The sequence below is a fragment of the Dermacentor albipictus genome, chromosome 3, assembly GCF_038994185.2.
Source record: "Dermacentor albipictus isolate Rhodes 1998 colony chromosome 3, USDA_Dalb.pri_finalv2, whole genome shotgun sequence".
NCBI lineage: Eukaryota > Metazoa > Arthropoda > Arachnida > Ixodida > Ixodidae > Dermacentor > Dermacentor albipictus.
In genome coordinates, this window is record NC_091823.1 from 137,378,144 (window position 1) to 137,392,967 (window position 14,824).

The window sequence follows — 14,824 nt, forward strand, 5'->3', positions numbered from 1 at the left end:
CCTCACCCGTGCACGGAGAATACCGTATTTACCTGTATCATGATCGCACTTTCTTGTAAAAAAACATTGACGCAAATTCAGGGGTGCGATCACTACGCGGGTTAAATTTCCCGCGAAAAGAACAAAATTTTTTTTTTCATCCTGCGTTTGCTGCAGGATGACAACAGGTCAACAAGCAGGCGGCTGCCACTGAACAGTGCAGGACACCAAAACAATAATGGCGGCTGGCCGAGAAAGCCGAATGCGCCGAACACAATTTTTTTTTCTTCTCGTGAGTACATTATGTTCATCGAAACAGGTTCTTCCGTATCAGTAATGAATAGTATCGTAAATATCGGCAAGCTTGCGACAATAACGTAGCCATGTCCACTTTGAGGGGACAGAAACAGATGGGCGCGCTTAGCTGCCAGTGACATAGAAACACATGGCGGCCATGCTGCGGAAACTATGGCATTTCTCTTCACTACTATCCTAATACGGCACGTTTCCGCTAAGGGTGGGCGAATATCTTAGCTGTGTTACGAGCATCGGCATGTGAATAGGGTACACTGCTAACGTATCACTGCAAACGTGACCACTATCGCTGTCGCTTGCGATTTGTTGCGTGCCCACAAGCGCAGATGAGAAAAATCGAAAGGTGCCTTTTTTGTCGTTGTTGTTGTTGACCAAAACCATTATGAAGCCTACAAATAATAAAGCCGAGGTAAGTCTGGTTGTACCTTTTTTTTTTTATGGAAGTGCAGAAAGTGATGAAAGGAATGAAATAAAGCATCTGCTTAAGAAATTTTAGTGCACGCAGACTGCTTGGTATGTCCAAGAGTCGTTCGCGTGGGATTCGACAGACGATAAGCGGGATCATCATTAGCTAGACTTGGCACATAACACACTGCAACAAGTTTGGGGTACGATCATTGCACGGGAAACAAAAAAATAGAATTTTGACGACAACATTCAGGGGTGCAATCATTACGCAAGTGCGATCATTATGCAAGTAAACACGGTATACAATGCCAACGAGGAATCTGCCATGCGAATGTTTGCCGAGAAGAGGGGGCTGCCTGAAAAGCTGGCTCGCAGCTTCAGTAAGTTTGATGCCGCTGGCATCGCTGCTAAGCCACCATGGCATCAAACAAAAATAACACTTTTGCCGCACGAAGTGAATAAATACTGCATGTTTTTACCCTTTCAACATACTCTCTCCGAGTTGCATTCTTGACAGGCAAGTGCGTGATCTCATGCTATTTCGGTTAAGAAGTACTACCATTTAGTGCATACTTTTTCCAAGCACCGGCCAACTACGGTTTAACAATGTTAATAAAGTTTAGAAAGTTATTGTAAAAAGAAAATTTTATATATAGCCTATTGTGAGGGAAATGTGATTTTTAGATGAGCTGCCAATCCAGAGATGATGCCAACACAAAGGCCACCTTCCAGTTGTCACACTAGTTACCCATGATTTAATAGATTTTGACGCCATCTTCAGGGCGTCAGTTAACCCTTCAAGTGATCTTGATGACATCAGCTCGAGCATCAGTAATCGTCACTTATTGGCTTACGACATGCTCACGTCGTCACGACTATGTTTTTCAATGGCTTTTGAAGACCAGATGTTGTCAAAGGGTGTACCATTTACAACATAGATGGCCGCAGCTGTTTTGTTTCCGGCGCTTTTACTGAGTATGATTTTTCACTCCTTGTGTGCTGAGGTTGCACCATTTCCATTAGATTTTCCTGCATTTTAAACTAACATGGCAAGATTTGTGCACCGTTTTAGTGCGGCAGATTTCTATCCATCAGATGATGATAGCGAAAGTCATGATGATGTCGACTTCGTGTTTCCTTCTTCAAATGAAGAAAGCAGTGACCATCCTCTAGATAACAGCGAGACGAGACAAACAGTGTGAATCTTAGATTTTGAAGTCAAGAAAGCTGGGCAAGCATTCTCGCTCCCCAAAGTGTTTTCCCGTCACACATGAAGGATTGCATGTCTGTTTTGGCCTCTTGATACTCCAGGTCATTGTAAGGAAACCAAAAAAAAGGCTCTATTGGTCAAAATACAGCCCGATTAAAACACTTTGCCATACCATGTTTCCCAAGTTATTCCTACATTTTAAACATGTGACTGAAGCATTTCACGTCATAAAAAATGAGCCACTTTGGTACCATTATATTATATTTTTTTAAGTGAACCCTTAAGGGGTTAAATTTTTAGCAATAAAGTAAGATTACGCAAAGTTAAAAAGTAACGAAAAAGTTGACATGGCAGGTTTAGTGTGATTTTCAAGCATAAGAACTGCACAAACTAAAAAACTGCCTTTTAACATCTGTGAAGTCATACTGACGTCTTCGGTGCTGCAGTTCGGACATGAAATTCAATAAATGAAGTTTCGTGGAATTATCCACTAATATTGACAATTTTTTTGTCTAATGAAAGCCAATAGACAAGCCTCGTTATACTGATGAAGTCACACGCAACACAAGAATACCTCTGTTATAGTGGATATTCCTATTAGGCATATGTTCCTTAGATGTGGATATTGGCAAGAAACATCTTATTTTTACTTTGCTATGATTGATAATTCATTGAATTTGTGTTGCATTGTTGCTGAAGTACATATACAGTTGATTCCGGATATATTAAACTTGTATACAATAGAACCCCATTCATAGATCTGAAGAGAAAAAAAAAACACGCGAAAAAACGTATTAACAGAAAAAACGCACCATCCGAAGTAAAAAAATTTGACAGACAACTATTGTAGACATCTATGTAACGCAAAGCGTTGTGCGCATCATTGAGGCACAAGATGCATACCCGCGTCGATCTGGGGGTGCTCCAGCAGCCTGAGACGTGTTTTGTTTTCCTACTGCGCTGTATTAAGAGGGGGAGGGCAAACCGAAACGAAATCGAGCTGGTGGGTGATGCCGGATACTGCGAGAAGTGAAATGCAATGCCCACGTCATGCTGCCTGCAGCAGGGAACACCAGCATGTTTGGATTATCGCCTACTAAAAGTATGCAGTACACTACCAATGGCACTACATACCACACGTTGTGAAACAGAGAGGCGACAATCTTTATCGCAATAAGATTGGTGGTGCTACCTGTGAATGCCACGTGCGACAACCCTGGAGAAGATCTGCTGGTACTGAAATGAAAAACTGTGTGCGCCGGCGTTTTCAGGTGAGACGGGCAGACGAGTATTGCAGTGAAGCTGCCGTGGCGGGCAGCATTAGACTGCTCTTGATCGCGTGCGCCTTGCATGTTTCCTTGTTTACATGGGATCTAGCAGCCGGAGAATGTATCATACGATCTCACTTTGGCGACGTACTGAACACTGGTGCTGAAAAGTCGTATTTTCCCGGAATGTATGAACCGGCAAAAAATGAGCATAGCTCTATTGCGTAATTTTTTTGTTCTCGATTGCAAACGCTAACACTGGGAAAATGTACGCAATGGGAATGTATCAACAAGGTTCTACTGTATATCAAATTATTGTCTATATCGAATAGTTGTAAAATCCCCTTGAAAATCCCCTCGGAAATCCCATGGAAAAGCATAGTGATGTACTCTGCATACATTGAACATCCCTTCCTTGTCACATTCAATATATCGAACACTGCATCCCGCCATGCGTCTGTAAGTGTGCTTCAACAGTAAAAGCTTGTTATTTCACACCTCATTAATTTGATTTTCTTTTATAATTCAAACTAATTGGCACAAGTCAGCCCAGTTCCACAGAACTCCACATATACTTCTTTCAAAAAGCTAATTAATTCGCATTCAAATCGGGTTTGCCATGGATAATTCGAACTGGCTCCTGGATTGTCCTGGATTGTAACAGCTCCCTTGGATCTCAAAGGCTACTGCATGCCTTTTATGGTTCCAGAGGTACTCCCACTCCCATCACTTTCGTTAGTTCAAATTTCATTTTATTCAAATTCAGTGAGTGCCCCTACGAAGTTCGAATGAGCAAGCTTTTACTGTACTAAAGGAGATTCAGGCACGCGATGCAACATTAGAAATATTTATAGCCAATGAACTGCAAACAGCACTGTTTTGGCAGATGCAGTCAAACAAGAAATTGAATCTAACGGGCAGCACATGCCCAGGAGGAAAAATGAGCAGGTTGATAGCTTGCCGTGCATATGGATGGCTCGTGCAAACCGTGGCCGCTCATAAGCAAACAGTGCAGATTGTCACTCTGCTTCATAAATGCAAAATGCCTTGTGGTGCGATATGCATTCCACAAGAAGGCGAGGATGACACTCAATCTTTTCAATGAGTAGTGCCGGGCATGGGATGCTGGACCGGAGATGCCTGTGCTGTTGGGTTTGTTGTCGTGTATGCAAGGGCTTTCCACGAGCGGCAATTCAGAGTTATGCGAGTGGCCAAAATGAATCTGAGCCGAACCCCCACATACAGTTTTAATAAAACCATTGCACGCCACATCCGCATTTCGCTTTGCGGAAAGAGTGCTATGGTAGCAGTGCGCAAGATGCACCTTAGTGTGATTTGCGGGTCCTGCTGAATGCTTATCATTTGTGCTGGTACCATTACATGTGAGTGGAAATTTACTCTGATATTCTGCAAGCAGAAGGCCACCTATTTCGAAACTAACAGCCTGTGTGTAGTGTTGGCAGTCATCGATGCAGCAGTTTGAAGACAAGGGCCGAGATCAGAAGGACCATGAGGTGTTTTGAGCGATGAGCAGCACACCAGAAGAGATGCACAAACTTTTTAGGACGGTTGAGAAGTGAGGATAACTGGTTCCAACAGAAAGTCAGTTCCAAAACCCAATTTGAAATCCCTACACAATGGTGTGCGTGGCTCGTTGCCCACATATGACAATGGCTGTTAAACAGTGCAAGCCACCATTCTTCTCGGCTCAATCTCGCACACTTTCAGTCGCACCTAAAGCATACGGGGTGCAGGGCTCGATAGGACCTTGTCACAGTTGGACTTAATACAGAACATGATGCTGCTCCATTTCGGTGGTTGCTTTCAGGATTTGAGAGATGCGCTGGCAAGCAGCCGCATGTAATTAAACCATATGGCTATCTGCATCCGCAAAAGTTTCCATTTATTGTCTTGGTGTTCCTCCGTGACGGCACTGAAGTTTCGTTACATTGAAATTGTGTAGAGACGCACTTCGTTACATTGAGGTTAAATATACATGGTGTTCTATGAACAAGAACAAGAAGCTTTAAAATGTTAAATACCTTGTTATATCGAATTTCATTATACTGAGCTTTGTTCTATCGAGGTTTAACTGTGTACTGAAATATCTTGCCATCCCCTTCGAGTATGATATACCCGGACTCGATTGTACTTAGGAAACTACTCTGCCAGTTTGAACTCGTACAAAGTCTTTTTTAACATGCCCTCCAGTTAAAGATAGAGCATTGATCACTCATGGTGGATAAGGTCAAACACATGCCCTCACCAGCAGGGTGGCGCTGAGACTGTGCACCAGGAGGCGCACCGGTATCGCCCGTTGTGGGGGAGGCTCCACTTGCGCCAACAGGGTGAGGCCCGCCAGTGCCTCAGCACTCAGGCGCAGGCACAGGCCTCGCACGAGGGCACGAAGCCCACAGCCGGCTCCAGTTTCACTAATGCAACCGCCGGGAGCAAGGCTCTCCCAACGCACGCTGAACACGCAGCGCTCCTCTTCTGTATCACCACATGATCCCCCTGAAGGAACCAAGAACAAAAGGCAAGACGGTTTTGGCCAAAAGTCCCGATCAATCACATCTTTATTTGTTTCCTAAGACTATTGTGCAGAGTTTCGTGGTGTTAGGATAAATGTCCCCAAAAGCCGTGTCTTGACCTGTGCTAACACCCAGGACAAATCAATAATACATAGCGGGCTATGTATACAGTCCAACACTTATTACAACAGACCACAATGTAGCAAGAAAGGCCTGTTATGTGTGAAGTTCATTCTATTCAAAATTAGGGCGGTGGTATGTTGTGAAAAAGTGACCCAAAGGTAATCGGAAAAAGCGACGAAACCATTTAAATTAGATGGGTCTACAAAGTAATCGTACTACCGCTCAGCATGGTGCCTTGCTATCTGCTGTTTTCCAGGTGTTGTTGCCAAACAAATGGCAATAACGGCTGGCACAACGGCAGGGAGCCGGTCGACCGTTCAGCGCATCTCTGCTGCCAGCGACAAAAGCAGTGGCCAGAGCTTTTCACACAAAACAGTGCTTGGTATAATAAACTGATGTCTTAATATAATGTTTTTAGACAAATGGCGACCACTGTCAAACCAGTAGTACGAATGCGAGCTGCGGTGCGAGGCAAGTTCGACTCGGAGCCAGCATCTGGCTGCTGCTGCACTGCACGCAAGATGGCTCAACTGCTTCATGTGCTTCTGGATGCCATAAGTGCACTGTCGTACTTTTGCTGTGTGAATCGATGTGTTGATGAATAAATCGCTATCAAAACAATGTCTTTTTCAATCATCAGCTGTTGTATTTGAAGCACCATATGCTACAGCTTCGAAATTTAGGTAAGTTCTAGGTTAGGCCTAAGCAAATCAAGGTTGGGCCTAGTGAAAAAACACAGAACTTTCCCGGCACTGAGCGGACAGTGGCAGGCAGTGGCAAACCATGTACATTGTTCATCCGAAAATTCCCAATTGGGTGTTGCACGTAACGCCGCACAGGAACCTTGCTGCTAGTGCGTCTATTCGTAAAGTTAAGTATGTTTTCAGACATTCTGCAAGCGGCTGGAAATAGTTGTGTGCAGTACATTGCTGCATGCACATATCAGCGCAGCAAAGTACATTACATTTACACGATCTAGACGTAATTTGCACATAGCTTTGTCTATTGTACCCGGTCGTTCTTCATAGCCGGGTCTGTTAAAATCAGAATTTATTGCATCGATAACATTTGTGCAGACTAAGTGAGAAGAATGATTTTTTATACAGTCGACTTGCCAAAATTAGAAGCTGCTTAATTGGAATTTTCAGTTAATTAGAAGTGAAGTGCTGCTCCCATCAGTTTTGCATGTAATCCTATAGAAGAAATCGCTCGATAATTCGAAGTCCTCATCCAGTAATATTGTTTAATTGGAAGTTAATGTTCAGCCGGGATCCTCGAGGTGACCGTCATTCTTTGGTAGAACGTGCAATTTTTCAAGTGCTGCAACAGTTCCATGCTCCGTATTGGTGTCATCGCCACCGCAGCCGCCCACAACGCTGTCCATCTTGGAGCGGCGCGATTATTCATTGCTACGGCTGCCGTAACCTCTGCGATCAGCTCCGGCGGGAGGCGAAGCGGCTGCCACGCGTGGCCGGAGCTGATCGCGGAAGCCACGCGGGTGCCATAGGTGCACGCAGCGTGGCATTTCGGCAGTGGCGAGATTGTGCGAGATTAGGCTTGCAGCGTGCGCAGCATTTGTCGAGGCGTGTGTTGGTCGAGCGCCTTTGTGCGGCTAGCTCGTTGGCTAGGCTGTTCCGCAGGTGATCCTATGCTTCGGAATTGACTGTACATAGTCGCACAGTTGATAGCCATGGCAAACCGTGGCTCTTATCGCACGCACGACCTGGCAACGAAAGTCGAGGTTTTGAAGGAAGTTGAGAAGGGAGGTGCCGCCAAACAAGACATAGCGCGGAAGTATGGGATCAAGCCGAACACGCTCTCAAACTACATCAAGAACAAGCGCACAATAATGGATGTATTTGAGAACGACAAGTTCAAGACGTCTTGGAAGCGAATGCGCACCGGCGCTTACCCAGAGTTGAAGAAGGCTCTGTTGGTTTGTATTAGGGAGGCCCGGAGCAACAAACTTCCTCTCAGCGGAGACATCGTTGCAATGAAAGCCCGAATGCTTGCAGCAATGTTGGGGATCGATGACTTCGTTTCGTCAGATGGATGGCTGACGCACTTTAAAGATCGCCATGACCTGGTTTTTAAGAGCGTGTGTGGTGAAAAAGCGTCCATTAACCAGGAAACATGCGCCACATGGAAGGATGGAAAGCTGCATAAATATCTTGGCGAATACAAACCAAAAGACATTTTCAATGCAGATTAGACTGCACTTTTCTACCGGCTTCTACCAGAGAAGACCCTGACATTCAAGGACGACGACTGTGCTGGGGGCAAACGCAGCAAGGTGAGAGCATCCGTGCTGATCGTGGCAAACATGACTGGCACGGGACGATGTCGCTTACTTGTGATCGGGAAAGCCGCCAAGCCGAGATGTTTTAAAGGTGTAAAGACGCTGCCTGTGGACAATGAAGCGAATAGAAAAGCGTGGATGACGGCCGAAATCTTCAAGAGCTGGATAACCAAATTGGACCTCACAGTTTGCTTCTTCGAATCGTAAGGTGTTGTTCCTTGTCGATCACTGCAGTGCTCACGTGAATGTGCCAGCCTTGAGTGTAATACGCTTCGAATTTTTGCCTGCAAACACAACGGCTGTTTTGCAGCCAATGGACCAAAGCATCATCATGAATGTTAAGGTCCTGTAAAGGCGGCACGTTTTCGAGCGCATGATTTTGTGTATGGATAACTCCGCAAAATACGAGGCGAGCCTGCTCAGTGCGCGAGCATGGGATCGTGTGAAGCAAGAAGCAATCGCAAACTGCTTCAGGGCTTGCGGTTTTGTGGCAGCTTCTTTGGAGGATGCCTCTGCAATTTAATCGGAGGAAGCGTCAACAAGCGAGCTTGACGGCACTGATTTTGGTGATGCTTTCGGGGACGCAAATTTTGAAGATTACATCGCCATAGACAAGGCGGTCAAAACGTGCAGTGCACTGACAGATAACGAAATTGTGGAGATTATTTGGCCCCAGGAAGCGACGATGATGTTGAAGATGAGCCGCAACCTAAGGCTGCTGATGCAGCTGCGGGCCTTGCTCTCGCGGAGTGCTTCTTTGCCGCTGAAGGTAACGCGGGAGAAGAGTTCCACCACATCTACAGCCTGCAGAACTTGCTTTGAGCAGCGCTATTCGGCAAGAAGCAGAGCAAGATGACCGACTATTTTTCTTAGAGAAAATACTCGATTTCGCTAGAAATAAAGTCCTGTTTTTGTGTTTTGTGCTTAATAGGAAGTTCGTTTAATTCTAAGTTTTGCGCGGTCCCCGGGAACTTCGTATTAATGGGAGTCAACTGTATCCGAAACTACGCTATATGGAGGTTTGTTGTAATGGCCGTGGACTGTATTAATGAAAACAGGCTTAATAAAGGATCTCCTGTGCTAGATTATAGCAATTCTGCCGTGCCAGCTGGATTGATTGCTTGAAGAGGTGGATACTACTTGCAATATAGATTGCACAGCGGTGTCAACTAATCACCAAGCATTAACTAATTACATTAGCAACCATTCACATTAGAACACATGTCCAAACTGCAGAACTGAAGCCAAGCAGTGATGAAGTATACCATCCATTCAGCAGAAATCCCATACTTAGCCCCAATTTCGAGAAATGCACCTTTAAAATCTGTGGCAAAAAGTGTTGACGTTCCAATTATCAGCGCTGTGGAAAGTGGTGCTTAGTAAATTGTTTGCTGTTAACGTAATAACACAGAATTTTCATTAAATACCAATGTAGATGCCAAAAGCACTTCCTGTGTCGCAATTTTGTAAAATTGTTTATTGTAACTTTGCTTATAGCCTCAGTGACACTGCTACAGGCTCAAGAAACAAACTGCAAGGGAGAAACCTCGTCACAAAACTCATACCTCCTGTGTGCCCAGGAGCCAGCATACAAAACACTTTTTGAAGCCCCAAACATCTGGGTACTCCAATTTCTCTAATAGCCGACGTACCCGTGGACGCAGCAGCTGCTGCCGTGTGCCTCTCTTCCAAAGCAAGGTGCTGACTCTGGAGCAGTAGCGTGGCCCCGTCGGGGCCTGCCCAACCCACCAGCTGCAGGTCCTGCAGGCGCACGGCAACGCAGGGACGCCCCGAGCTGCCCCCGGCACGACCGCTGTGCCACTCTGCGCTTTCCATCATGGCTGCTGCCTGTGCGCTGCCTCCATGGTGGTCCAGGGCAAGAAGCTCGGCAGCGTCCTGTGCAACTTCGGCGGTACCACTGCGACCTAGGACCTCATCCAGTGCCCCGGTGGCAAGGAGCAGCTGGTCCGAGTCCGAAGAAAGGTCACTCCGTAGAGAGACAGTGTCGTCGTCTGCCACAGACTCCAGTTCACCATCTGCAGCACCTGCACGTGAAACGTGACAGCATTTGTGTTTCAGCTTTTGGTTTCAGAGTCAATAATGTAATCCATGTGGTCACTGTACATCATCACCAGTGTTACACCATTGTGTGCACGAAACCTAATGAACACTAAGCGTAGATGAACAAAAGACGTCCCTTTGGAGCCAACCTTTCTAGAAGGGGACTTGTCTTCATCATAGAAACAATGGGGAGAAACAGCTGTTTCCCTGAAGAATACAAGTCTCTTTGTCAAAACACTGGCTCCACAGCCACCCCTTGCTTGGCCACTATTTATTGCTTGAAGCCTTTGTCCTTCTGCGAGCCTCTGTTTTGTTGCACGAGAGTACCTTTCGCCACAGCCCCATTACCCAGCTGCTCCTTCATTCTGGCACTTATATACCTTTTCTTTTGCCTTTTTCTTCCAGACGTTCATGCAGACCTGATAATACGTATTGGAAACATACATATGATTGTTTCCTTTCCCCCACTTTCCCTCTAGCAAGAAAACACAGGACTGCAAATGTCACACATCTGTGCTATCACAACTATTACAGACTACAGTGAAACCTCGTTAAACCGTAGTTGGCCGGAGCTCGGAAAAAGTACGTACTAAACAGTAGTACTGTTTAACCGAATAGCATGAGATCACCCACTTACCTGTCGAAAACGGAACTCAGAGAAAGTGCGATGAAAGGGGAAAAAAACACGCAGTATTTATTCACTTCGCGCGACAAAAGTGTTATTTTCGTTTGATGCCGCGGCGACCCAGCACGACGACGACAGCAGCCTCAAACTTACTAAAGCTGCGTGCCAGCTTTTCAGCCAGCCCCCCTCTTCTCCGCAAACACTCGCATGGCAGATTCCTCGTTGGCGTTACATATTCTCCGCGCACGTGCACAGTAGCGCTGCAGAAGTCCCGGGGGCGCCTTTTTCATTGCCGTATGCCGGAGTTTAGAATACTTTTCATTTGGGATAGAATTACATTATCGCGCCCCTGTTCTCGTCGCAACGATTGCATTCATGAGGCTGACACAACGCGCAGCTTGTGCCACTGTCCGGCTTGAATCGCCTGTGCTGTCGCATTCCGTGTCGTCCTCGTCACTGTCGCTAGTCGACACTTCGGCAACAACACAGGCAACGATGGCGAAAGGTTGAACCTCGTAGCCGACATGTCTTCGCGGTCGCAGCAGCGCTGCCGAGCAACTTCTTAGCATTCCAAATGCCACACACTGTAGCCAGCAGCAGATCCCTGTTGCATGCCAGCGCTGACTTCTTCGTGTCCCGTTCAACAGCACGGACAATGTCTAATTTTCCTTCTATGCTGAGCACCCGGCGTCTTTTTTATCCGAGCTTCGGAACGATGCGAGTCCTCGCTTGCACGACACCATAACGCTCTCTGGCAGGGCGTCGAAATGATGTTGATGTTGATGTGGCTTCGCACAAACGCACAGAGCGCTTGGAGGCCGTTGTTCCGATCTCTGAAGCTTGTTGTTCAGCCGGGCCGCCCGATGGAGACGGCTCACCGCCATGTTTGCACGACGAAAAGTTGAAATGTTACGTTTTAACCGATGCGTATGCAATAAGCTGGTATGGTTTATGCGGATACAAAACACATTATGTTCAATGGCCGCTGAGTCGGGGATTTGACTTTACTACTTTTAAAATGAAACTACTGTTTAAGCGGGTACGGCTTAACGAGGTTTTACGGTAGTCCAAAGCGTTCACTTCCCTGGGCCCGCACTCTTGATCAAGCCTGCACTGACAGCAAGTGTTCGCGGTCGTCGAGCGAATTGGTTTGTGTTTGTTTGTGTGTGGGGCACCGTATAGTAAATTGAATTAATAAGCAACTATTTACGGCAATTTATACAAGTGATAAAACTAAGAACCTTATTTGTGTAGACTAATACTTTGCTATTGCTTGACTGCTATGCCTTTTGGGTGAAACAGCGACATATTGTTTTTCTGTTCCAGGATTTGTTTTTTCTTTTTCTTTCGGTGCAGATACCCAGCAGCCACATGTAATTCTTATAACCAATAATGCGGCATATGAACATTTTAGTAAGCGGTTTACCGTATATATGCATGTAATGGTTGCAGGTATTTTTTCTAGATTTGGGGTGAAAATCTAAGGTGTTGCCATTACACGGAGAAAATAACACAATGTTTTTTCTCAGAAACATTTGTGGTGGTACTTGCCTTTATTGCACTAAAGTATGTACTTGCACATGCTGCTCCCTGTCCCAAATGAGGTCATTCTCCGTTCCTTCGAGCTTGTTAGAGATTCCCATGACTTTGAAGCTTTTCTCCATGCTCTTCACGGAAACTGTGCCCCACGCTTCAAGGATCCAGCAGCACACATCCACAAGGGATGCCCTGTTTTGCCAACCAGTCGGTGTTCTCTGGTGAATGGCAGTAGCAATCGACTCAGTGTACGCATGGCAAAATCCGCATTTAAAAGATTGGTTCAGTAGGTGAAGCTTGCCAGCGATCCCTCGAGGTACAACTAGTATTTCATTTATCATTAATAATATAAGCGTTAAGGTGAAATAGTAATTGCCATTTGACGATAAGTACCAACCAGATTGAAAGTGCATCATCCACATCTGAATATGCCTTAGAAACTAGGCCTACCTAAGCCTAGAATTAACAGCACTTGGCATAGTTATACTGATGATGAAACACCGCAGAATCTGCCACTCGTGTCAATGTGCCTTTATAGGTGGCATGTGTGTAAAGAACAAGCATCAGCAAATATGTTTTGTCACATAGAGCAAGGATGCAAAGTTAGGTTGTGCTGAGAAGCTGAAATGTTGCTATGGTGAGAAGTTGAGATGTTGCGGCATAGCGACAAGGCCTGTACACGAATGTACTAAAACTGGGAGTGCCAGCTGCATTGATCACAGGCTGCCTGTTCAACCATGTGTCCTTAACTGTCATGTGCGGATAATGAAAGGTGCCAACGTTTGGATGATTTGCACCTCATATGAGAATCTGCTTCATACCATGGGACGATCTTCCCAGACTGGATGGGCTGTCATCCAGGTTAACACTGGCACAGCCCACATTGTGTGCATTGCACAGGTGAACATATTGGACCCAGGAGATTAAGACATTGACCTAGCACGCTGTAAAACATGGGGAATTCATGGAAGCAGGCCCAAGTATGATGAGTATCAAGTTAATCTTGCATGATAAGAAACAGTGAAGATGACTGTGAGTGCTGGTATTTGGTTGTACGGTAAAACCTCGTTAAACTGTACCCGCTTAAACAGTAGTTTTGTTTTAAAAGTAAAAGTGATGCAATCGTCCATGCTGACCATGCTCGCCAACTTGTGCGCACTCGTTTACAAGTGTCTCAAGACAAACAGAAGCAACGCTACGACCTCCGTCACTGTGATGTCCATTTTGTGCCCGGCACCCTCGTGTTGCTTTGGTTACTATCGCATAAAGTTGGCCTTTGTGAAAAACTGCTTTCCTGTTACGCAGGCCCATATCGCATGCTTCGCAAAGTGACTGATGTCACCTATGAAATCGTTCTAGCCACACCCACTATGTTCTCCGCTGTGACAACCAGTGGCATTGTCCACGTTGCCCGACTCAAGCCCTACAACGCTCCATGCGCCTTGGATATCTAACAGCCCTGTGACGGCACTTCTGCCGCTAGGGGGGGGGGGGGGGGGGGGGTAGTTTACGATATTAATACGATATCACCGAGCGATGCTCAAGAAACGAGAGCCGCCGCGAGAACGACGAAGTTGGTTGGTGCCCTTGGCGCGAGCGAATGTCGGCCTGGCTGCCTAGCTCCAGTGTAAATAGCATGTAAATAGCCTCTTTCGTCTGTGTCTTTCCACAACAATGTATTAAACCAACAAGCCCAAAGCTCAAAGAGCTAACTCACCTTTTGCAAGAACAGCGTCTATTCCAGACACTACGGTAGCAAGTCCTTTGCGGAAGGTCCACGGGGGAGCCTTGGGCGCCTCCCCTGAGCCTGGTGGAACTGGTGGAGGCACGCCGATGGAAGCCGGAAGTGAATGTTGCAGCAAAGAGTCTGGCGAGTCGTCCGTGCCATGTGGCGGCACCTCATCAGCTTCACTTGTGGTGGTCGAAGACCCTGGCCGTTCTGAGGCGTCGCTAGCCGAGCCCATGGCTGCACTTGCCGATGGCGACGGCGGCAGAAGCAGTGTAACTTCCACCCGGGGCCACAGTGCTGTCACGCTGACAGATGGAGGAGCCCGGCCACTGGGACCAAGGATGGCCTGCGAGGAACAACACTTCTCAATGCTGCTGCAAGCTCTAAGCTGATGCCCAGTTGCAGACACAAAAAAAAAGGGCATTCTGTATGCAGATTTACAACAATTAAGTAGCACCACTCATAGGCTTGAGAAGAGGCTAGATTACAAGGATGTGTACTCTCATGTGACAAACCAAGAATTGCTTTTGTACGATGCCGCAACCATTTGTATGTTTTCAATGCTTGCTTGGCTGCTTTGGAATGTGTTGGGAGCCAACGCGAACCACAAGAGCACACTTCTTCAATAATGCCAAGGGATGCAGATAATGCACAGCCTACTTTTCTGGGCGGAACCTGCCCTGTATTGTCAACTTTTCTTCACTGAACTAGAATTAACCATTAGCTGTGTAAACTGCCCT

The 14,824-nt window shown here is 46.3% G+C and overlaps 1 protein-coding gene across 2 annotated transcripts in view; it reads right to left on the bottom strand.

Moving 5' to 3' along the window:
* Positions 1–14,824, bottom strand: part of LOC139057586 (bridge-like lipid transfer protein family member 3A) — a 101,587-nt gene that overhangs the window by 12,203 nt on the left and 74,560 nt on the right. For both annotated transcript variants that reach the window (XM_070536077.1, XM_070536078.1), the window contains 3 exons: positions 14,073–14,430; positions 9,786–10,178; positions 5,447–5,694 (listed from right to left, as the gene is read on the bottom strand). In XM_070536077.1, coding sequence (XP_070392178.1) covers positions 5,447–5,694; positions 9,786–10,178; positions 14,073–14,430 — 999 coding nt within the window. The remainder of the gene's footprint in view (positions 1–5,446; positions 5,695–9,785; positions 10,179–14,072; positions 14,431–14,824) is intronic.